This window comes from Microcebus murinus, chromosome 7 (assembly GCF_040939455.1).
Source record: "Microcebus murinus isolate Inina chromosome 7, M.murinus_Inina_mat1.0, whole genome shotgun sequence".
NCBI lineage: Eukaryota > Metazoa > Chordata > Mammalia > Primates > Cheirogaleidae > Microcebus > Microcebus murinus.
In genome coordinates, this window is record NC_134110.1 from 81,708,666 (window position 1) to 81,732,500 (window position 23,835).

Consider the following 23,835-nt stretch of genomic DNA (forward strand, 5'->3'; position numbering starts at 1 on the left):
CTCCCTCCAAGTCTTTCTGAAACTCACCTTTGGATGCCCTAGGTGTCAGCGGGCCCCAGACTGATAAGGCTAGCCTTTGGAATAGCTTAACAGTAAAGAATGATGACGAGAGCACAGCTTCCAGGATACAAGTCTGGGTTCACATCCCACTCCCTCAATTATCTGCATGACCCTGGGTAAGAAACCTGACCTTGTTATACTCCATTTCCTACGCTGCACAACCGCATATGCCTCAGTGGGCTGCTGTGAGGACTGAATGAGGCAACGGACATGAAACATTCCTTGCTACAAAGAATCTTAGCTATGATGTAGTGATACACAATGTAAAAGCTTTGTATATATTATATTAGTTATTTGTGTGTATCTCTTACTGTCCCCAAGGAAGGACCATGTGTTAGTTAAGTTTGCATAAGCTAGAGTACCTTACAAAATAGTTTTAAAAGTATACTATTGAGGCAAACTCTTAAGAAACACTTAAGAATTTTTGCAACGCCATATTATATGAACAAAACTTGCAGAATCAACACATTTTCTTCAAAGTTTTAAACTCTCCAGTCATTATCTCTTTGTTCATGTGGTCACAAAGCATTCCATTGGCCACAACTAAACCAGCTCCTTCTTTTTAAAAATAATGCAGATGGACTTCTTTGGGGGATGGTTTTAATATTGCCTGTCTGCCAGGGAGGAGACTCCTCAAGGTCTCCTTTGTCCTTATGATTCCAAGATGAATTATTTTTTTCCAGAATGTTCTAACTCAATTATTCCAGAGGTAAATTAGTTTTTATTAACAAATAGGAACACAAACAAACAAACACCAAATTCTCCTTTGTTGCTTTGAAATTTGTTTTCTCCCAGTTACATGGAAGGAACTCTAGTTCTTTCTGACACACACAGTACAAAGATGCACATGGCCTGGCTTCACGTCCCTTTAGTATTTCGTAGACTTCAGTAAATTCTGCTCCTATTCTTCTCCTTTTGAGATTTATTAATACCAGCTTTTAGTCATCTATAAACCCATCCATGCTGGCTGCAAGCATTCCTGTTACCCTAGTCTGGAGCTTTTCAATCTGTTATATGTCTTTTGGGGTGAAAGGTTCACGTCTATAATATTTCTGTTTTGTTCATGCTGATGCAATAGAATTTTATAACATACAACAAAGAACTGGAATCTCAGCACCAGCATATGTAAAATCAAGTCAGGAGAAAAGGGCAAATCCCAGGACCACTGTAAGAGACAGAGTCTAACAGGCCCCATCCTTGAGCCATCTATCCCATGGGAGTACTTTTCCAATTAATTGGAATAATATGTCACCTAAATTGAACAATAGAAATCATCTTTGCTCTCTAAAACCACGAAAATTAGATGTTTTGTACAAAAAGTAAGTAAAAGGGAGGCTTATTAATTAAAGATTTAGCAGAATCATTGCAAGTCGCAACTCCCCACTTCACAAACTCCTTTTCACCCCTTGGCCAAACAGAAATAAAATATTATTGGAGCTGGACCATTGTTTCAGCTTTAATCCCATCAATTCACTCATGGATTTGTTTAAGTTCTTATAAGCAACTGAGCTTCAAAGCAGGGGCACACACCATATTTCTGCTTTTGTCACCTTGAAGCTGGCTATCATTACAATCTCAGTAAATCTGCAAGGCAAGAATGTGGTAAAAAACAGAAACCGCTTCCAAAAGGTCTTCAGGGTTATCTTTTTAGTGTGCATGTATGTGTCCCACTAAAAGATTTTTAATAATAACAAACATATTTTCCTCAATCAAACCCTTTAAGAGCCACTAACAAAAGCAATTTCAGAGAGGAAGAGGATGTCCCAACACTTTGGCATTAAATCATCTCTGACCTTGAATTATTACCAAAGGCAATGAGGTAGTATTCATCACCATGAGATTATTTGGAGGTCAAGTCTCTCAAATAAAACTTACAATTTCCTAAAACCTATGAACATGGTGGGAAGTCCTTTGATCGTCAGAACCAGAATCACTTATTTCAATAATTAATAGAACTAGTTGTGAATATGAATATTTAAAGAGTCAACACAGAAAGGCCTAGATGATTCAAGGTAATCACTTCCATAACGATTGGGGGTACTCTCCCAGACTGTGTTAGTTGTCACTAATAACCCATTTCAAACCTGTGACTTTGGAAGGACCTCATTTTGATGGCCTAATAGTGTCAGGCACAGATTTCAATGTTTAAATTATTAAAAACCATGATAAAGGCCGATACTTCTACTTGCATTGAAAGGGTATATGCTCTCCCTTTCATCTCTTGATTAACATGGGGCTGACTTTCCAATTTGTGGATTAACTATACCTTTTACTAGTTCTTTTGCACTCACTGATTTCCTGCCTCTTGGCCATTTCTTAGCTCATTTTCATATCCCCCAGAGGGGAAAGAGAGAAAATTAAACTCAAACCTATGGAATTTGCTCTAATGAAAGGAAAGGGAAGAGATTGGAAACCACTGGCTAAAATGAGGTTTGGGGATTTTCATACTTGCCTTGGTTCCAGTTAACCTAGAATATCGAGGACCTACTTTATATGAAGTCATTTATCTTCTACCTCTACAACATGATTTAACCATGACCAGGATTGGAAAGCTATTACACAAACGAGAATTTTTCAGAAAGTTTCTTAGACATAATTATATGTAAAAAAGATAAATTAGTATAAATCTTGAGACAGATATATTTAAGATGCAAAATTTTGGAAAAACCAATTTAGACCATGTATCTGTTCTCACTTCAAAGTTATTTTTACATAGTGGTCAAAAAAAAAAAAAAGGTGTAATTGCTTAGAATGTAGTAACAGGTTTCTGCTTAGTTCTTGCTTTTACAGAGAGAGGATTCCAGTCCAAGTCCCCAAAGGGTTAATGCTTCTGGGTGAGATGAAATTCATGAGCATAATCCTAAACAAGTGAGGTGAAGTTCTATCAGGTCTATTTCAGCTATCAGGGATTACCGCTAGCTGTCTAATCCTGCTGAGCCTCAGGGAGGAACGTTCTATTGTATTTGAAATCCTGGCCAGGAAAGAACAGAAGGTTAAATGGGTGCCTTGCTCTGTAATCAAATATCACAGGCACTACTTATCTATTCAATGAACAACTGACATAGAAAATCAATTAGGAACCAAAGAGCTTCTTAGGAATTTTTAACCAGAAAGAGGCAAGATTTTTTTTAATGAGTTTATTTGATATGTTTTATGGTAGAATACTATGAATTGTGGAGTTTCAAAAGTTGTTTTAGCTAGTTTCTAAAATATGTCTTGCCCCAGGCTCTATTGCTTATGTGCTATTCACTTGCAAAACCAGGGACATTCTAGGATAGCTAACGGAGCCACTTACCTAAGAAGAGGAACAGCTATGTAAAATCAATCCACATAAAACACTGGTAAATCTGGACAGTAATTCTGAGCAATAATGCAAATATATATTAATATGTTTTTATTGAGATGACAATAATTTACCTCTTTTTGAAATGCATTTCTTCAATAATACAGCTTCTGTGAAAATATTATGAGCATTAAAAAAAGACCACACACACACACACACACACACACACACACACACACACACACAAAAGGTGGCCACAGCCCCTGAGGCTCTTTGTTCCCAGCTGGAAGAGGCCCCTTTTGGTGGTCTGAAGGTTAACACTCTTGTCTCACTACCCTTGTCCCCTACCTGTCACTCTGAGTACACGTCACAGTTCATGCACACAGACAAACAGGCCAACCTGGCCAGTCCGCTTGACCTTAGACAGGCCTAAGATCAAATCTGGTTATTAATACTGGGGACAGTCAAAATGTAATCTTTCAGACCCTGGAGAAGTGAGCTAGAAATTATGCAGTAGGCACTCCCTGTCAATCAGAAATGCATGATGCTAAGCATTAAAATGTTCATCTGGACCTGAGCAGGAGTTAAGATAAACTTCTTTTTTTCTGTTCTGTGAAGGCTGTTGAGAGAAATTTGCTCAGGGCCTTTATATGCCTAACTTATCTGTTCTCACACTTTCAATTATTTTTGGACTCTTTGCTTTATAAGAGTTTTTATAAGGTAATCCATTTGCAGGCTAAAGCAGATATAATTGGAAAAATATTGCCCTTTCATAGTCATGGAAGATATTTTACAAATGGGATGAAATACTTTTAATACTCTCATTGTACTTCAATGTGCATATAATTTTAACCATGGGTTCTCATTCTCTATAATTATTATTCCTTATAACTTTCTTTCAGAATATATCCATCTATATTATAGGCTAAAAAGGAAAAATATGAACAAGCATTTAAATGCCTAGGCAAATATAAAATGTACAACAGTAATAAATGCATTACTATCTCAAACCCCTACTAAAATTAAAACAGATATTTAATCTATAATAATATTCCTTCCATAGTTTATAACTACCATTCCATGTTCCCAAGTTATGGGCCTCTAGATATAAGATAGTTATGTATCCATTCATGATATGGCCAAAATCTCTGACAAAGGAGTATCAATATTTCCAGTAAAAGTGGAAAGTCATTATTGAAAGTCATTATTAACTTTTTATTTAAGTACAGGCTCAAAATAACACAACTGAAGAAAACACATTTATTCATATGCTAGGGAGAATATTTTGTCTGCACTACAAACATACATTTTTAACAAAGCAATAACATCTTTTTTTTGAGAAAAGTATATTCTCTTTTGATTTTTGTTTTCTGCTAATTTCCAAAATTTTTTTCTTTAAAAAATATCAGGACTAATGTATCTTAATAAGATGCTTTTTTCATAACCAACTACTCATTTGAATTCTTTTGAAGGTACACTCAAAGCCTTCACACCACTGGCATGGAGACTTTACATGGTATGTAGAATTATGTTACAATAAACTGCCCCCCTCCTTCAACCTCCTGGTATTTTATATCCGTTGCTTCCTCAAGCAACACAAATCCACTAATGCTTTAATTTGTGACACTGCTAACTGGTATTAACAGATTATGACTATGAAATGTCCTTGCATTTGCACTGGCACAGGAGAATGATATGTCTGTCATAGCAGAGCAGAATGCTTTAGGTCAAACATAAAGATAATGTACTACGTCTTTGACTTAAGCAAAAAATCTCAAAAGCTTTTCAGTACACTTATTCTGCTCATTGAACATTATCCTAAAATTACCAAAATGCTCAAGGCATATCCTGGGAAGAGCAAGAAATTTCTGTTCTTTGCTGATCTGTATATATATATATATATCAGCTGGTAATGATCAGTAAGTGATCAAACCCATAAAATTATTAGGAAACTCTTGAAATACTTAGTGTGACTTTTTTTTTTAACCAGTGACTTTTTTTTTTAACCAAATCACTTGGTTGTTTCATTAATCTAATTATTCAGTTTGTGGGAAGAGGGGTTGTTTCATTTGGGCTTTTGTGAAACACAAGCTATATTGCCAGTGGGGCTCAGAAACAGTTTGGCATTTGACATTTTACAGTAGATCCATATTTAAAAACATAGGTCTTGTGGTCAATAGAGAAGTGATTTCAAGTTGATCCAATGAAGAGGTACTGCTTTATGAAATAGACAAAGATTCATTTTTTAACTTACAAATAGTTAAATACAGTAACTTTTCCAGAATAAAGTATTACGACAATGTATATTCTGTTTCTCATAAGATTGGGCACCATATTTATTAGTTTCTTTTTAGCACTGGTTGTCAGTGTAGCTTCCATTGCATCTGTATTAGATGTTATATTTGGGATAAACATATGGGATGTTATTAAAACTCTGAAATTATAGACCATACATTATAGAGGTCTCTATCATAAACAGGATAAAGAGGTATTTATACATATATACATACTTCATCAATATCTGATACACATGCACACACCCCCACATACCCATACACACATGTTTATATCCGTATCTACAGAGAGAAAGAGAGACAGAATATTTGCTGTTATAAAGTTAAACTCCAAAACAAACTTAGGAATCTGCCTTCCCAGAATAGCAAGAAAATAAAAAATTGCAGAATCATTATAGTGAGCTACAAATAAGCATTTAAGCCAGTGGGGCTGAAGCAGTTGGCTCTCCTGAGGTCTATAAGATTCCTAGTCAAAAAATAGACTATATATCTGCTGCCTGAGGATACCTTCATGTACAAGGGAAGTGGATTTTTACAACCATGACTAGGCAGAGCATGATTCCAAAAATTTACCAAAAAGATATTCCTACAAAATTTAATCCAGAGGCTTAGGATTTTTTTTTTTTACTAACTTCTTCTTTAGAAAGTGGTTTCTTAGCCTAAGAGCTCACTAACGTGCCAGACCTTGACAAAAGAATGCCTGTTTTCTATAGAAAGGTTTTCTGTGTAAAGATTTGCCATTTTTTCCTGCTGCAATGGGATTTTTGTATATCAAAACATGTCAGACTCTTGTCTTTAGAGGCAGAGCAATGCACAAAACCAAAGGTGATGCCTTCAATGACTTACTTGGACAGAGTTTGTACATTGGCAGACCCTAGCACAATCCTAGCCTGTGACAGGATGCGATTCACAGAGGAGAGCAGGAGACACAGTTTCTTTCTTCTAAACATGAGAGAAACAGACACTAATGGAGCTGATATTAGTATAGCCAGTATGTTCACCATCTTCTCACGGAGTTTTTAGATTTACAAGCAACCTTCAAAATCTTCTAATCCAGTGATCCCGCAAATTTGGCTGATTATCACAATAATGTCTTAAAGCGATATCTGGAATGCACCTGCAGAGGTTGTGAGCTTGGAATCAGCATGTTTTAAACATTCCAACAGGAAACCTAATGGTCAGCTTCATCTCATCCAACCTTCCGTATTATATTCTGTACAAATCTGCCAAATGGATATGCAGCCATTTCTAGAATGACTTTTCACGTAACCATTTCAATGACTCTAAGAAGTTTGAAAGTGTTTGCTCCCTGGTAAAAATCTCAGTGGTAAATGTTGTGTTTGTTTGTTTGTTTTCCCCTCTACATGACAGCCAATATCCCATGCAGTCAATTCAGTTCAGCCCCCAGCCACCTTTCTAAACACCTCAATTCAGGGTCTGATTCAAACTCTTCACTTTCCTACAAGATTAGAGGAAGGGTTCCATTTATACAAATCCCAAGTTACTAAAGACAAATAAATGCTCCAAATCAAAAGTACTAATTACATCATTTGTTTACAATAGTAAACCATTTCCTTGTTTAATATGCGGTTATAGGTTTAATGCTTATCTAGCTCCTCCACTAAATCACAAACTCCGCCAAAGCTAGGCTTATGTCCATCTTGCTTGATGCTGTGTTCCTATTTCCTAGCATGGTGCATGACAGAGTGGGCCATCAATGAGTGAATAAATGAAATGATTAATCATTTATGATTAATCATTGATTAATCAAAGATTAATCATTTCAAATAAGGGGATTAGATATGTAGTTCAGTTATTTCTCTCTATATAATTTTTACCCTGCTTTCTGTTTATATAAGAAAAACATATAAACATATATTCATGGATTAAACAAAACAATGGAAAGCCAGCAATTTTATATATATATATATATATATATATATATATATATCAGCAATTTAAGATGAAATATTTGTTAAAACTTGGCATAAATTCAGCTCTGAGAACCACAGAAGTGATTAAGTTTAAACTAGCTCTCAAAGACCATTAAGTTAATGGTCATTTCTTAATTCTAAAGGTAACTTGGAACCCATTTTACAGATGAAAAAACTGTCATATAGTTCCAAAGGCATTCCAAAAGTCATAGCAATGCCAGATGCAGAGGCTTTAAACATTTATTTTTTAGTGTGAGCTCTACTTACTACTACTCATTTGCAAATTCACACTTGGCAGACTTGAAAACTGATATTTAAAAGTGTAATACACAGTTCCTTTTCTGTGAGCAAACTTCTGAGAAAGAATGGATATTGAAGTTAAAGCACATAAAAGGATACATAAATAGTTACTTTCTATGAACTATATTCACCCCTTTTCAAGTTGATGAGTATAGCTACATTCCTCTTCAAAGCAAATTTCAATTGAAGGCCAATTGGAAAGATAAAGTTAAGAATGGCTTTTCAGGAATGACAAGCCTTAGATATAATAGTGTGGAACCAAGTACACTTACAGAAATTAAAAAAGAAAGTACCTTACCAATAATAAAAATGCAGAAGTTATCTCCAAGTACAAAACGCAATGCCAATACAGTGGGTGTGCTGACAAGACATGAGTAATATTTTCCACATATAAGAAAAGCTTTCATCTCAGAATAATTTTTTTTCAAAGCTATTTTTGTACCTCAATTAAGATCTATAGAACTCAATGGAGTGTTTTTTCCTCCATTTATTAATATATTAACTGCAGCTTGCCAAAATCCACATAAAGAGTGAGAAAGTCAGTTGGACACCTTAAGACAGAAAATGCCTAACTTTCTTCTTCTAAATTTTTCTTGATTTACAGAGAGATCTATGCAGATAATGGTGTGCATCTTTCACTGTCCTTCTCTGAGACATCCCCCTACACCCTCCCACCATGCTCCACCCTCAATATATTAATAATGGGAAGTTATCAAAACTTGATACCTGCCTCACCAATGCTTATTAAACTCATCATGTGTCCATAGACAGAAATGCTGACGTGGGCAGTCACTCATTCAGTTTCACTATGTTTCCAACTCAAGAAAGCAGCTCCAGAGAATCTTTTAGCATGAGATAATATGGGAGTTTATCATCTTTTATTGCATAATTTCCCCTTAACTCATTTTCATGGTAAAACAGAAGAAATTATGAAATAAGAATTTTCTACCAGGAACATTGACAGCCCAACACCTAATCTCATCATACCCTCATCAATGAACCATATGAAGATCAGTAGGTCTCTAGAAAAGGAAAACTTCAAGAAGCATTAATTGTTGTTTAAACTCAAATAGGATTATTCCCGAAATAGCTGTAAAGTATTAAGACTATTTTATACTGATTATTACATCATATACAAAAAATAACATATTTTTGTTTTTATACCTACAAAAAGGGAAAAAAAATCTTTCCAGTTAGCAATAAAAGCACCAAGAAATATTTTAGTTTGTTTATCCATATCCTTACCATTACAAAAACATAAAAATCATACACTCACAAACATCAAATATGTAGAGAAGTTGAGGTAAAAGAGAGAGAAGACTTCAATGATATTGCTACTGAGCATTACTTTCCAACCCGGAGACATTATTGGTGTGGAAACATGCAGCCAGCCACTCTTTATCAAAGTTCTGCAAAGAAGAAACCTATTTTTCCCCTAAATACCACAGAAAATCTAAATTAATTTTCTAGAATTGATTTTCTAGATCCTTTAAATCTGTTCATTTTCTAGAAGACACAAAAGAGTGAACACTGCTAAAATATGTTATACAAAGTACTTAAAATGTTGCAACAAACTTGTGAAATTCAGGAAGGCTGTGAACAGGGACAACCCACAAGGAAAATAAAACCCAGACAAAAAGTATTACATATTTGCTTCTAAAACCTGGTGAGCTTCTTGAAGACAGGAACTGCATCATATTCCCTGCGTGTCTGTCTTAGTCACCTTGGGGTCCAGCACAGGGCATTTTTAATCAATGAGGATAAATGAGCATCTGTGTATTACTATTTCACCCATCTAACAAAATGCACTTCCATAGATTTAAGCTGGCATAAATGTACCAATTTCTCATTTCTACAAATACAGGGAATTCAGTTTGTAGATATTTTTCAAAGACCATAGTATGAATCAAATCAATGGTTTACATTCAGACTTAAAAAAAAGAGCTAAAGCCTGAATACTGTTATGGATGATTTTTCTAATTTGTCACCTTCCCCCTGCCTCTCCCTGACCCAAATCTTTAAATCTCCATCTCATCATAACTTCTTTTCTTCCTATATCAGAGGATATATATCCTTTTCAAAGGTCAACTATTATAGTTGCACCTGTATTTCCATCCCCTTCTGCCATAAACAGGGCCTTCCCTTCCCACTATTCTCTCTCCATGCAGTATCTTCACTGTGAAAAGTGTCCTATTTAACACCGTGGGTGCTAAACCAGAAAGCCGGAGCTCAAATCCTGACTTAGTCCTATCACTGTTACCGGCTATGTGACCTTGGAAAAATTAAGTTCCCATTGCCTTAGTTTCCTCATCTTCAAAATGGGCATACTAGTAGTAACTACCTAATAAGTTTGCTGGGAGAAGTGAGTTAATATATTTAAAGAACTGAGGATATTATCCTGACACCAAATAAATGCTCAATAAATATTAGTATTGATTTTCTTACTAGTTGGCCAGAGGGGAGCAAAAGATGAGTAAGAGACATTTGGAAAGTGGTAAAAATTTCAAGTAGTTTTTAAAGAAAAAGAGAGAAGGAGCTGACCAGTTACAAAATAAGAATTGACTGGCAGTATTGCGAATCCGGTTAATATCAGCAAATGTCAATCTGGCAATTCCACAGCTAGGTATATACTACCCAAGATAAAAGAAAATATATGTCTACACAAAACCTTGCATACAAATGTTCCTAACATCAGTATCCATAATAGCCAAAAAACGGAAACAACCCAAATGTCCATCAACTAATAGGGGATAAATAAAATATACTATATCCATACAATAGAAATTCAGTAATAAAAAGAAGTGAATGATACATGCCACGGCATGGATGAATCTTGAAAACATTATGCTAAGTGAAAGAAGCCAGTCACAAAGGACCACATACTATGATTCCATCTATATGAAATGTCCAGAACAGGCAAATCTGTAGAGACAGAAAGCAATTAGTGATTGCCTAGGGCCGGGGGAGGGAGTGTTGGAGATGGGGGTGGGCAGATAAAATGTTACAGGATTTCTTTTGGGAATGATGAAAATATTCTAAAATCGATTATGGTAATGGTTGCATAATTCTGTGAATATTCTAAAAACCACTGAATTGTATACTTTAAACGGATGAATTGCATGGTATATGAATTATATCTCAATAAAGTTGCAAATTAAAAAAAAAACAGCAGGAAAGCAGAAGACAATGGCCTCAACATGGCACTGTCAACATGGTAGATTTTACAGCTTATAACTTTATAGTTCCTTTCCTTTCTAATAAGGAACTGCTTTCTTTTAGTCCCATTTTCCCATATAATTGCATGCTTAAATATTGAGATTGCTGTCTTATTCTACCATTTTCCCACTATGTGCATTTGACAGTTGGTCAATTTAAGAAGATATTTGTTACCTAATTCCCTGAATTTCAAGAATATCTCTGAGTCTAAAAATCTTGTAGCATATATTGTGACTTTAAGACCAAAGAAAGAATAGAATACTAATTAGGTAGACATTACTTTGAGAAAACCTTTGCTTTAAAAAAATACTTTTTAAAAGACTTAGTGCTAAAGCCTTTGCAAAAGGATACTTACTCCAAGGTTGCAAGCAGGACTTGCCTTTTGTAGAGAAGAAAGGCTTAATGTGCTCCTACAATTAGTGAGGTCATTTACTTTTTGAAGAACCTATCACTTTTACCAAATCATATCCTGTTCCCTGAACCTTTGATTAGTCATGTGTACATACAGAACTGATCTCAATACTCGTTGACGAGTCTTGCACAACATCATCAAAGGTTTATTATCTCTAGGGACTGAGAACACTTACAATGCACAGGAAGAGATTTCTGCGATCTACTTTAAAACAAAATAAGGGCATTAATGATTAACCCCATAATCTTCACCAATTTTTAATACATTTTCATATAGTGTATTCTTTCTCTTTCTCTCTCTCTCTCCTCTCTCTCTCTCTCTTTCTCTCTCTCTCACACATACACACACACACACACACACACACTTATGCATGCAATTTTTTCCAATGTTTGAGCAAAGTAAATATAAGTAGTTCTCCTTGGACATGTATGGAAAACATCACTGAGGTACTAGCATTTGTCCCTTTTAATCACCTAATACATTCAATCCGAATAGATTCACATTCTTCATCCACTGACAGGACTAAATTGTTCACTTTTTGGAGAATTGTGTATATATATGTATATATACACACACACATATATATAATAAATTATATAATCAATTTCAATGTACTTCTTCTGTATCAATGGTTTCCCTATAAATTTTCAAGCTACTCTAATTAAAGGGGTGGCTACAGTTCTACAGGAAGGAAAAAAAAATGACCTATTATACACAACAGGAACTTATAAGTAAATATTATACCTGACAGTCTATTTTGAAAGATTCATCTAAATAAATGCTGATAAAATTGAACAATTAGGTAACCAAGAAGACATTTTCTTATTTGTGACTTAAAGATAGTACTTCTACCTTCATGTTCAGAAGGAATGCTCCAAAAGCTAACAGTTCTTCAAAAAAAAATCTCATTTTAGTTTTTCTAATATTTAGAGAATTAAGAGAGTCAAAGACTGTTTTTCTCTGAAAAAAATTATTTATGAATTCCCGTTGCATCTATTTTTAAGGAATTTAGTTATGAAACTAGGGAGTATCTTCTCAGGAAATACTCATCATGGAAAAATTTGACACTGCTTTTCCATCTAAATATATTTCTTTTAATTACTTAATTTTCTAATACAAATCATAATAAACAAAAAATAATAAATCAGAACTTGTTTTTAGCCCAATTATTTCTCAAAAGACATGGAGGAGCTTCTGTTTAAAAAAAGGGTAACATTTAGCATCACATAGTAAATAGGAGAGGATTTTCTCCCTGTGAAAGTATTATGTGATATAAATTCACCCAATACAATAAATTCCAAAATGCAAATTCTGGCGTTTGCATAATTCCCATTTTATCATGTTAATCTTTTTCAAAAAAACAATGCTGTTTATTTGGTGTAAAAATTGAGAATTATTTCCCCCTCCCCCACCACTGATACCACCTCCTCTGTTACTCAGTGGTAAGTGCAGAATGTATGCTGAACTTAAAGGAGATGCCTTGAATACTGACTATTTCAGAGGTGCTGGCAATCAGACTTACTACCTGATTTTCTGCAATTGAAAAATGAATGATTTTAGCCCCTAAGCACATATGCTAGTGTTATTCCCAGGCCTGCCAAATGGATAGTTGGAAATATTTAATGTCTTTGAAAAATATCACACATTATAGCTATCAGAATGCCTTCATGTGCTTTACACACAACAGCTATAGTTATTGGGAGCTTCTATCTTGTTAGCAATTCTGTCATATCGAAACCAAGATTGTTCTTACTTTCCAATGAAGAAACATTTCATTAATAAATGTGGTCAACTGCAGCAATGTCAATAACTGACAGTTTTTGCAAGATCAGGTAGGCAGATTCAGAGAGGCAAGATTTCCCCAAACATCTATATGTTTAGTTAATGTAAATAGTTCTAACAAGACTTTGGGCTTTCCATTGAAATCATTACCAAAATTTTTGAGGAGGAAAGGGAGAGGAAAAGAGTGCATTAACATTAGAAAGAAAATTGCTGGGATCTTGTGACTAAAATGGATCAAAGTAGGAAGTGAGAGACAAAGGTAAAAATAATAATAATAATAATAATTATAATTCAAAATAAGATGATCCTTAAAAATTCTAGTAAGTAGCAAGTGAAGAGGACTTCCCCTTGTAGTTATAAGGATGCTAGAAAAAGGAGAGAGAAGGAGACTAAGGTTATGGCCAGTGAGTAGATTGTGCTTTAGTTGTTCCTGCATAGTAAGTTAAATGCTTAGGGAGGCACATTCCCTCTTTCAGGTCAGCAGGGTACCATTTAGTACATTACTGCTGGGGTACCCTGGTGACCTGAATGAATTAATGCAGCTTCCAAAGGTGCTTAACTTGCAAGCACTGAGAGCTCAGGCACTAGAAGTGATAAATATTCTATTAGTTCTTTCTATTTAATATACCAAGCACCTAAACATGTCAGTAAAAGGAAGTTTTTTTTAAAGTGAAAAGATTCTGTTGTCATAGGAAATATGCAGGTAACAATTTTAACTAACAGTTTCTCCTTCCAACTCACAGATGACCCAGTAGGTTTCATTTCACTATTGCAGCAGTGTGCAAAGCTATTGGCCAGCTCTCATTGCATCTACAGTATCTTTAAGGAAACCTGCTGCTGGAAGAAGTGAAAGCCCTAGACAAAATATTGTAAAGTTTGCCTCTGAGGTCCCCAGCCTTTCTCCTCCTTTCCCACATCCTGTTATTCCCAGCCTCAAATACAAAAAGTTTTCTTATTATAGTAACAAGGCCTCATAATGTAGGCTAGGGCATAGACTGAAAAGAGGCCAAAGTTAGAACTCCAATACATTCTCTTACTATCTGTAAGGACTCTAGTGAAGAGTTTTTCTCTGAATCTTAGTTTCCTCATACATCAAAATGAGAATAATAGCATATAACTGGTAAAAAGAGTAAATGAGGTAATGTACATAAACAGTTTAAGGTAGGACTATTGTCAGTATATGTTTTCTCCAAAAAGTAGTGCCATCGTAAAAGGCAATAGATAGATAAGTCAATTATCAGTATGGTTTTACCACTGATAGAATATCTGGCACCAGAAAAAGGGATATTTTTTGTAAAATTCTTCCCAATAACCTATAAGTTAAATATAGACAGTCAATTGCCTACTCTACCTATAAATGAGGCTCTTCTTGCCACAAGACACATAATCACAGACTAAAAATCAATATTTTAAAATTTTGAAAGCTTTCCTCCCAAACTGAAGTCAGCTTATACAGTGGATCTATCGATAGCTCATTCTTTTGCACTCTCAGCACTGTATTCCACTAACTTTATCAGCAGATATCAAAGAACAAATAATTCTCCAACTTTAACCTTCCTCTGCACTACTCCTTAAAAATTAGGTTGATGGGCAAATATAGCCATAACACTTATTCTTTAAGCATCAGGAGAAGGAAATGTGTATTCTATGCTAATACTTCCAGTGAAATAAAGGCTTTAAGAAAGTCTGAATCTAAATCTGAATGTGGTCTTCACACACTCTTATATTTACATATGCACATTTATTGTATGTAACTTCAAGACTATAAAAGTCCTTTTTCTTAAAGACAAGAAAAATAAAATATTAATAAAAGGTTATAAAACCAAGCAAAGTAAAATACCATCACAAACAACTGTTATTGCCTATGATAATAACAGGGTAACTAGCTATTACAATAATGTATCTTTAGATAGAACTCTCATTTACTGTATGGTAAAGTATATTTACAGAGATTCTCCAAGAATCATACCACATTAGCATCCTGGATATTTAAAAGGTTGACAGAAGTTGTGATTTGACACATCTGGTATTCTTTATTAAGCAGTTTTTTTTTTCTTCATTTTCTAAGCAATGCATTAGTAGCATCATCCTCAAGTTTGAAAAATGATATATAATAAATGTTCTAACTAAAAGAAAAGTTCTCTTGGGCCCTCAAATTCCCATCATAATCCTTGTCTCAAACTGAACAATAAAGTCTTGCTATGCAATAGAGCAGTTATAATAAGCCAAGACACACACATGACATTATACTATATCTGCTGGTGACTCAAGAGGCCAGTCACTGGCAGCCCTTTGACTAAACATTGTTGGAAAGAAAGCATGGAAACTTTTGATGACTAGCTGTATGGATTTAACTGTTAATTGCATTAATGCCCCTGACATCTAACCACCAAATCTAACATGTAATTTTGAAGAGCAGAGTGAGTTAGGAAGTTTCACCTTAGAAATCTCTGGCTCTGAGCAGCATGTAGGAAGATGGTTTATATCCCACCACGATCATGGGACACAACCACTACACACAGACATTTCAAAACCTGTCACATAGTAAGTGTTCAATAAATTGTTTCTGCATTTATGGGAAGTGAAAATCGGGATATCACTTGGGTAATCTGCAAACAGAACTTAGGCCCGATCACATTGCTAGGTCACAGACTCTTTGAAGGTGTTTCCTAATGGTTACAGGTGGCTACATCTCCATTGTCACTCTTCACTTTTTGAATAAATCATCTCCTCCTACGCTCTCCTGGAGTACACTGATTGTTTGGAGGAAAAGTGCCTTTTAAGGCTTGAATTATCTGAATAATGAACAAATCTCCACATCTAATTGAACTCAGCCTGAGCATAGGCTCAGACTCAAAGCAAACTTGGTTAAAGCATTTCCAGTAGAACGCAGGAAGGCCAGATGTTCTGGAAGCAGAACTGTGGTCATTATACACATGCCAGCTCCTCCTCACTCCACCCAGGGCCAAGACCCTTTCAGCAGCACAAGGCCTGGTTAACATATGACTCTGGCTGCATGACTGCATGGCATCCCAGCACCCAGTTGAACATTTCAAGCAATTTTAAACAAGCTCTGCTGACAGGGACTATTAAATGTAAGCCAAAAAAATACACAAGGAGAGCACATTAATTATAAAATAGCACCTTTGTCTGCATTACCTAAATGACCTCAGGGTGGATGACAAATGAGGGATTTATCACTTTTGGTTAAATCATACCTGTACTTCACATGAGGCAGAATGAACACAAGTTACACAAAGAACGCAACGTAAATCGTAAAGTAGGAGCTGACATTTTCCTGAAGTGAATGGTGGTGCCAAATTGTTGACTCCGTTTCTGAGGTGGGGTTTGGTGGTGGTGGTAGTTGTGGTGGTGGTGGTGACGGTGTGTGTGTGTGTGTGTGTGTGTGTGTATGTGTGTTTAGAAGGAGGGGATGAAGAAAGCACTTATGTAGGGGTATTGCCCCACCCAATCCCAATCCCTCACATAATCACCCCCTCAACAAGAAAAAACATTAGAAATTCCTCCGGATTAAGCAGTTCCTTTAAAAACAAATGCACTCTGAAAAAAACTTGAAAATCATTTACATCTTTGGATGGATGCACTATTCTGATTTTATACAAAGGCTTCATTTCCCTTAATTACAGGAATGCTGATTTTCTGTGGGGAATTAGATAGGTAATCCTGTAACGTGGACTATTTCCATGAAGAGAAGATCTAGATAGGATAAAATAGCCAAGGATTTCAGAAAAACAAACGGCATCATAACATGTGCCTGATGTATAGGAAAACAGTAGCATTTGTTAAGGAAAGATGTAGAAAACAAAATAGGAAGGTTCCAATGACACACTTGGCTTTTTTCAAATTTTGTCTTGATTTGACAACAATTTCACACCCCCAAAATCATTTTGTCTGTCCTGACATGGATGTAATAAGTTACTAATGCCTGATCTAAATCAATCTTTCTAGGGATTGATATCTACCTATATTTCAGTAGATAGCTCTTTGGTCATTTTCTTTTCTGGTGGAATCCAAAGAGGGTTCTCAGCTTATAATGTAATATTACTTGATATATGAATGCAGTGAGAAAGTCCATATTTGCACTGAAGTAGCCACGTTATGACACATGGTTGTGCTTCAGCAAATGTCAAGCTTAAAAACAGAAGTAGACGTGTCGATAGGGTTGGTCAATTACATTTAATCTGAAAATGCCAGTGATTTATTAGTTGATATTACACAACCGACTCCTCTTTATTTAATCTGTGTATTTATGAATTATTAGTATTATGCAAGTATATACTGTTCTACTAAAGAAACTTTTTTCAATCTCTGCCATGTCTTTTTATATGAAAATATAATAGAATAATTTGAATTGTGATTACTTTTTTAAAACAAATCCTGCAACTGGAATTAAATTTCACACTGCATTTCAACCTTGAAATGAACATAAATCTGAAACTAATACAAAAAGTGCAGAAATTTCCATACTCATGTTAATGTTTAGCAACAGAAAAGAATAACTTTTGTTTATCTGCGAAAACAGCTTTCTTCATCTAAACAAATGACTAGAATAAGATTAAGAAAAATCTGTTTTGGTTTCTTAGATACACACACATATTCCAATTTCCTTTTGCACAATGACTTTTATGTAAATGTATACCACACAATCTCCTGACCTCTTTTTACCATCACACCGGGACAATGACAGTTCAATAATTGAAATGGTACATATCTGGTATATTTGATTTTAAATTGCAAAGTTGGACTCAGGCCTATTGAAATGAAAATATCTGTGACTCTTTGTTAATTCCAAACTGATCGGGTTATTATTTCCTACTAGTAAAAAAACACACACACACACACACACACACAAAAGGTAGGTGAAGCTAATTATTCCATTCTTTAATTCCTTTACATGTAATTTTCCCAACGTGCCTCCTTGTATCTTCCTCTGTGGCCCTCTCCCACATCCTTGGATTTTAGATTTTAAACTGGATTCTTTTATCCCTGACATGGATATGGATAATGAGAAAACCCCAAAAATGTTCCTTGGGGGAATGTTACACTAAAAGTTACCCAGGATTAAATCCCAGGTGTGTTCTTTTGCTCACCACGGAGACAGGTGGTTTGTTCACTGCTCTCAGTCAATTTGAAATCCAAATATGAAAATGGTATCATGGAATTCAGACAGACTACTCTGCTTCCTAGCAGACGCAGGAAGAAAAAAAAAAAAGCTAGTATAATTACACTATTGATTTTGAACCAGCAAAGCTGTGAACACCTCACTTAAAAATACATTTAATATTAGAAGAGCAGCCAAAGTGCAGGTGCAGCAAGAGTATTTGTGTGCCCTGCTTAGGATGGTGGTTAGACCAATCAGTTGGTCAGAAAAGACTTGGCCATATTGAGCCAAGAACAAACTCAACTGCAAATCTGAAATATTGTTAAGTCTTACTTATTCTTCCTCAGTTTGAATGTGTAGTGAGTGCTAAGTGGTTTTCTTTATATCTTTACTGGATCTTTAGAAAAAGTTTCTTTACTGGACTCATTAGAAAAAGTTTGGGATCATTTAAGGGGGTAGAGCAAATTCAATGCATTTTTTTAAAATGAGGGTTGGAAATAAAGAGGTTTCTTTAATATGTTCCTCACTTTATTCATTAGTTCATAATGTGATTAAATCTAATAAATGGGTTCACTGAAAAACTACTCTGTGTATATTTATGTATACACACACACACACATATATTTACTTTGCAAGACCAATTATAGCTATCTATACATTTCATATTTATTAACCTCACTTTAAATACACAGTCATAAATTAAAAGTAAAGAAGATGAGCAATCTGTAGTTCCATTTTATTGTTTTATTTTCCTAGACCAATTTTGCTTCATCATTAAAATTTTTGGAGGAAAAACCAAAATTTAATAGTGCTTAGCACTTCAGAGAATTTCATTTGAAGAAATGAGTAAGATTTTTTTTAATAGTAACAAAATTTCTTTTTTAAAAAAATTCTAAGGAAAATAACACTGCCAAAAAATGAATACAGCTTTGTTTGTTTTTGCAGTCATCGTTAGCAATAGACATAAAGGTATTCTTTTTTTGAGTCCATATGGAAAGATCATCAACACATTCTGCCTCTGGGTTCTTTGCCAAAATACCATAACCCACAAGCCTTCTACCTTAAACATAAAAGGAAAGGTGTTGTTCTGGTCAAATAAAGAAATAATTTTTACTAGCATACGTCTAATGGTAAAGCTGCCTAAATCCTGCCAAATACATTAAAACAACATCTGTAAAACAGATTTTCATTAAATTGATCAGTTTAAAGTTAAGCAGCTAGGCAGATGATGCTTTTAAGCTAACCCTTAACCTTTAACTTTTAACCTCCTTAAACTAGAATAAGAACACACACTTTTAGGTAATATTGCTTCAGTTTGACAATGCAATAGGCAAAGTGGTCTATTTAAATTGAAATGACACATCGCCACATTTACAGTGTTATGAATCAATATGTTGTCAATAACAAGACAAGCTGTTTTCTCGCAGCTCTGTATTTGTCTTATAACTGCTACTTGTCACTTTCCTTTAAAGTCTAAATAATTCATGATGCAAAATGATGCAAATTAAACTCCTAATGAAAATGAATTTTGTCTAGTCATTAGCTCAGAACCTATTTTAAGTCTGATTTTAATATTTTAGCCATATTATAAACCATCATTTTTTTTCCCAGGCTCAGGCCAATTTGTTAGCTTCACATTTAAAAGCAATTAATGTTACTTACGAACTGATTTTATTTTCCCGACGCAAGCCAACCAAGCTTGCTAATATCCTCATTAACTACACTTGAAAATACTCTATGTCTGACTCACAGTTTCTGAAATCAGTTTAGAAATGGCATCCTCAACCCATTGCTATTTTGGAGTCTATCTCTCTCTAGTTACTACTAGATATAACGAATGCTCCTTGAAGGATAATACAAAAGAATACATACAGTTCGATGGTCTTATATCAAGTTTCAATTGCTCTAATACTTGTCTAAATATTAAAAGAAGATACTGAAATCTTCTTTTAATTCAAGGTAAGTTTGTTCAAAGTAATTTTTTGTTTGTTTGCTGACCATATTTAAATGCTACACTAAACAGGATACTTGAGTATTTAAAAGATAAGTGACTAAAGAAGAGTAAATTTTCACATGACTTATAAGATTTTTAAGGAAGGAGTAAACCTTTTGGTTGTGGGGTCTAATGCTTTTTCTGCTCTAAGTCCCTCTTTATAATCAAGCTTTCATCTCAATTGGTGGTTATCAATTCAAAGACAATATCCAAGTCTCCACGAAAAGGAACTTCTAAAAGTAATTCTAGCATCTAGCAAATTGCTCTGCAGAGAGTAAGGTGGTCAATCCATACTTATGGAATGAATGGATACACTTATACACCCACAACCCCCCCCCCAAAATACCATGTTTAAATAATTAGCACACAATTAAATAACGTTTTCTGTAAAAATAAATAACAACACTCTACCTTTCTTTAGGTCTCCCCATGAGATTAATAAAATAGAAAAATTTGTACATTTATATCTTCTATTCGCAACATGTTAATTTAAAGCGTTAGAGGAGCTGCGTGAATGTAAACACAGTTCATGAATATTCTATATAGCTCCCAGGGTCTAAATCTATTATTTATATAAACTTAATGTTTGGGGTTTTTTTCACCTAGGTATTCTAAAAGTTTTAATAGGTCAGGTATCAACAGAAAAAAAAGTAGACAATTGAACAGTTGTCAACTGTTGCTACAAAACGTATGAATTATATACACTACAATTAATCCTTTATATGATATTTTCAATACTGTCAACTTAGAAGCTTTCCATCTTACATTAGGGCCTGCACTCCCCAAACCGTGTAACCCAAATCTAATGCTTTCATTATTGATCCACAGAGTGCCAGTATCACAGGAACAATGTTACAAATTCTCACACTAAGTTGTTAGGTTTTTATGAACAGCACATCCATCTCGAATTTGAACTTCAAGCAACAACCCAAACACATAGTACTAGACCAACCCAAATAAATAATTCCAGCACCTAATCTAGAGAGCCACAATCTGCTTTTTGTTGTGTGTTCATAATTTTAAATAGTATTAGAAAAGCCATAGGTATTATAATCGCTGGTTGACTCCTGATAGTATAGTTATCACTGATTTCTAGTATAAATCAATAGATAACACTTGCAAAATGGATTTTGTAATCATATTTAGAGCCTGTTACAATGACTAATGGTTTGCAATATTTTCTGAATTTTAATATCCTCTAGACAAAAAGAAGTTTTTAATAAGTTACCAAGTTATTCATCATAGTAATGAATGTGTTACATTTGTACATGAACCAAGACAGTCAAGACAATCCAGTGAACAAACTGCAGAAAATAAATTAATCAGTAATTAGGGTTTAGAAAAAGTCAAGACAAGTTGTGTAATAAATGGTGTTTATCACTTGTTCGTATTCATTACATCTGCATAGTTTTTCTCAGTAAAAATAAAAGTATATTTGCCATTTTATGAGCGTATTTATCTATACCACACCCATTTTGGGGGAAAAAAACTTTAATAGTTGGGAAAATAGTCACGCAAAATAACAGCAGGGTTTACTTCTGAAGACTTTCAACTGATGCTAAGGGAGGTGTGTACGCTCAATGTTACTGAGAACACACAGAAGAAAAAGAAAACCCATCACGTTTGGATCATCTTTGTCACCAAACAAAAGATCATGCGTTCCCACGGTAGGGCATTGTTTCTGTCCTCTGCTCCCTATAACAATTCACATTCAGCCAAGAATGGTGCTATGTTTAAAAAAAACAAAAAAAAATAGGTTTTAAAAGTATTATTTTATATATGACAACACACAGAAAAGTTATTTCAGGGAAGCCAGTGAAGAAGAGAATGCCACTGAGCCGAGATAGGTATAAACTAGACATATGGGAAAACTTTTAAATAAAGTCTCCAATTCCATATGTTCCAATAGGCTTTCAGTAATATTAATCAGAAACTGTGCACCTTGCCCTTTGATTGTTTTTTTCTTTTTTCCTTAACCCGGAGATTTGTGCTCCAAGCTCTGAAACAGTTAATTCCCTTTTCTGCTCTGTGCCAACGGAAATGGATGTCACTGCTTACCTTGTAGAGCTTCAGGGCCGCCTCGTGCCTGTGATTGGTGGTATGCAAGCGTAATTTATCCACACTGTTGGTGTAGTAGTCACACGCGTTACATTTTAGGTGAACAGGGTTGCCAATGGCAATACACTTCAACCTCCACTCATTGCTTTTGCCCCCTTCTTTAATGTGAGCCACCAGTTGATATTTCTGCATATGTTTATCAGTCTTGCAGTGGAGCTGGAAGTTGGCTTTGAGCTGAGTGTTGTAGTTGCAGAGCTTGCACTGGTAGATATCTCCAATTACTGCCCTCCATTCCTCTTCGGGGAGAGCGCGCTCACTGCTCACATGCACACTTAGGGCCTCCAGGCTGTCAGAGGTGAATTTGTTGCAAACAGCACACTGGAATAGCTTCAGCGCTGGGTCACTGATATAAGGTGACAGCTCTCCTGCAGTAAGGAGGGACAGGTCATCACCCATTAGCTGACCACTGGCAAGCCGGATTTCAGGCGGCAGCTCATTATTTACTACAGGAAAAAAAAAATTAAAAGGAAAATAGAGACTAGAAAACACAGCACACACAAAGGAATCTGTAAAATAAAGTCTTGACAAGGAATGTGCTTTCTCTAGAGCTTAAACTATAAAAAGCTGTAATAGGATTGAATCAGGATCAATTACAATCATCCCTTTCAACTTCTAAATTCCCTCATCAGATAGCTTTAATTACTCCTACTGGGCATGATGTCATTCTGAAATTTGTATTTTCGAGGGCAAGAAAGTTGATCAATACCACAACAAAACAGTCACATGCTTTCAATTTAAGAGCCTACATAAACTTACATAAGCACTAATTGTTATTTCCCAATTTGTCTTAAAGCTTGATGAGATTTGGCTAATACTGTACGCGTGTCTGTAATCTACTGCCAAATACCTGGGATAAGGTAATGGTATTATTGTTAGCTTAATTATCTTCCCTCACAGCCATTGCAATGCTTCTTAAATATTATTTAATTGAAAATAATGGTATGCAGTTTTGAAGCCCAAGTTTGATATTTTAGGGACTAATCACCAAAATCGAGAAACTGCAAACCTGGTAAGGTAGGACTAATGATGGCGGGCAATTAATGTAAATTAGCATGTGTTAATCACCCCACTGAATGAAGACCAACTTTGCTAACTTATGCTGCCATTGATCTGTTAACTCTCTCCTCTCTGAAGTTAATTTAGTTTGGAAGTAGAAGCACAAATCCTTTGATTGCCCAGCTTAAAGAGAAAGTCCTGTCTAGTAAACTATCCTCAATTTGCTGGCACTCACCACTTTATCTGGGTGCATCACAACAAATCAAAATGTGATTAGAAACTAAGAACAGTGCAGAAAAGCAGTAAATACTAACCGAGTCCTGGC

At 35.0% G+C, this 23,835-nt stretch overlaps 1 protein-coding gene across 3 annotated transcripts in view; it reads right to left on the bottom strand.

The window, feature by feature from the left end:
- The window catches only part of ZFHX4 (zinc finger homeobox 4), a 179,048-nt gene that overhangs the window by 129,753 nt on the left and 25,460 nt on the right, over positions 1-23,835 (bottom strand). For 2 of the 3 annotated variants that reach the window (XM_012739178.2, XM_012739179.3), the window contains exons 2-3: positions 23,825-23,835; positions 22,455-22,957 (exon numbers count right to left, since the gene is read on the bottom strand). The exon at positions 23,825-23,835 is cut by the window's right edge and continues 2,625 nt beyond it. In XM_012739178.2, the coding sequence (XP_012594632.2) occupies positions 22,455-22,957; positions 23,825-23,835 (514 nt within the window). The remainder of the gene's footprint in view (positions 1-22,454; positions 22,958-23,824) is intronic. The other variant, XM_012739180.2, reaches the window with a different exon arrangement.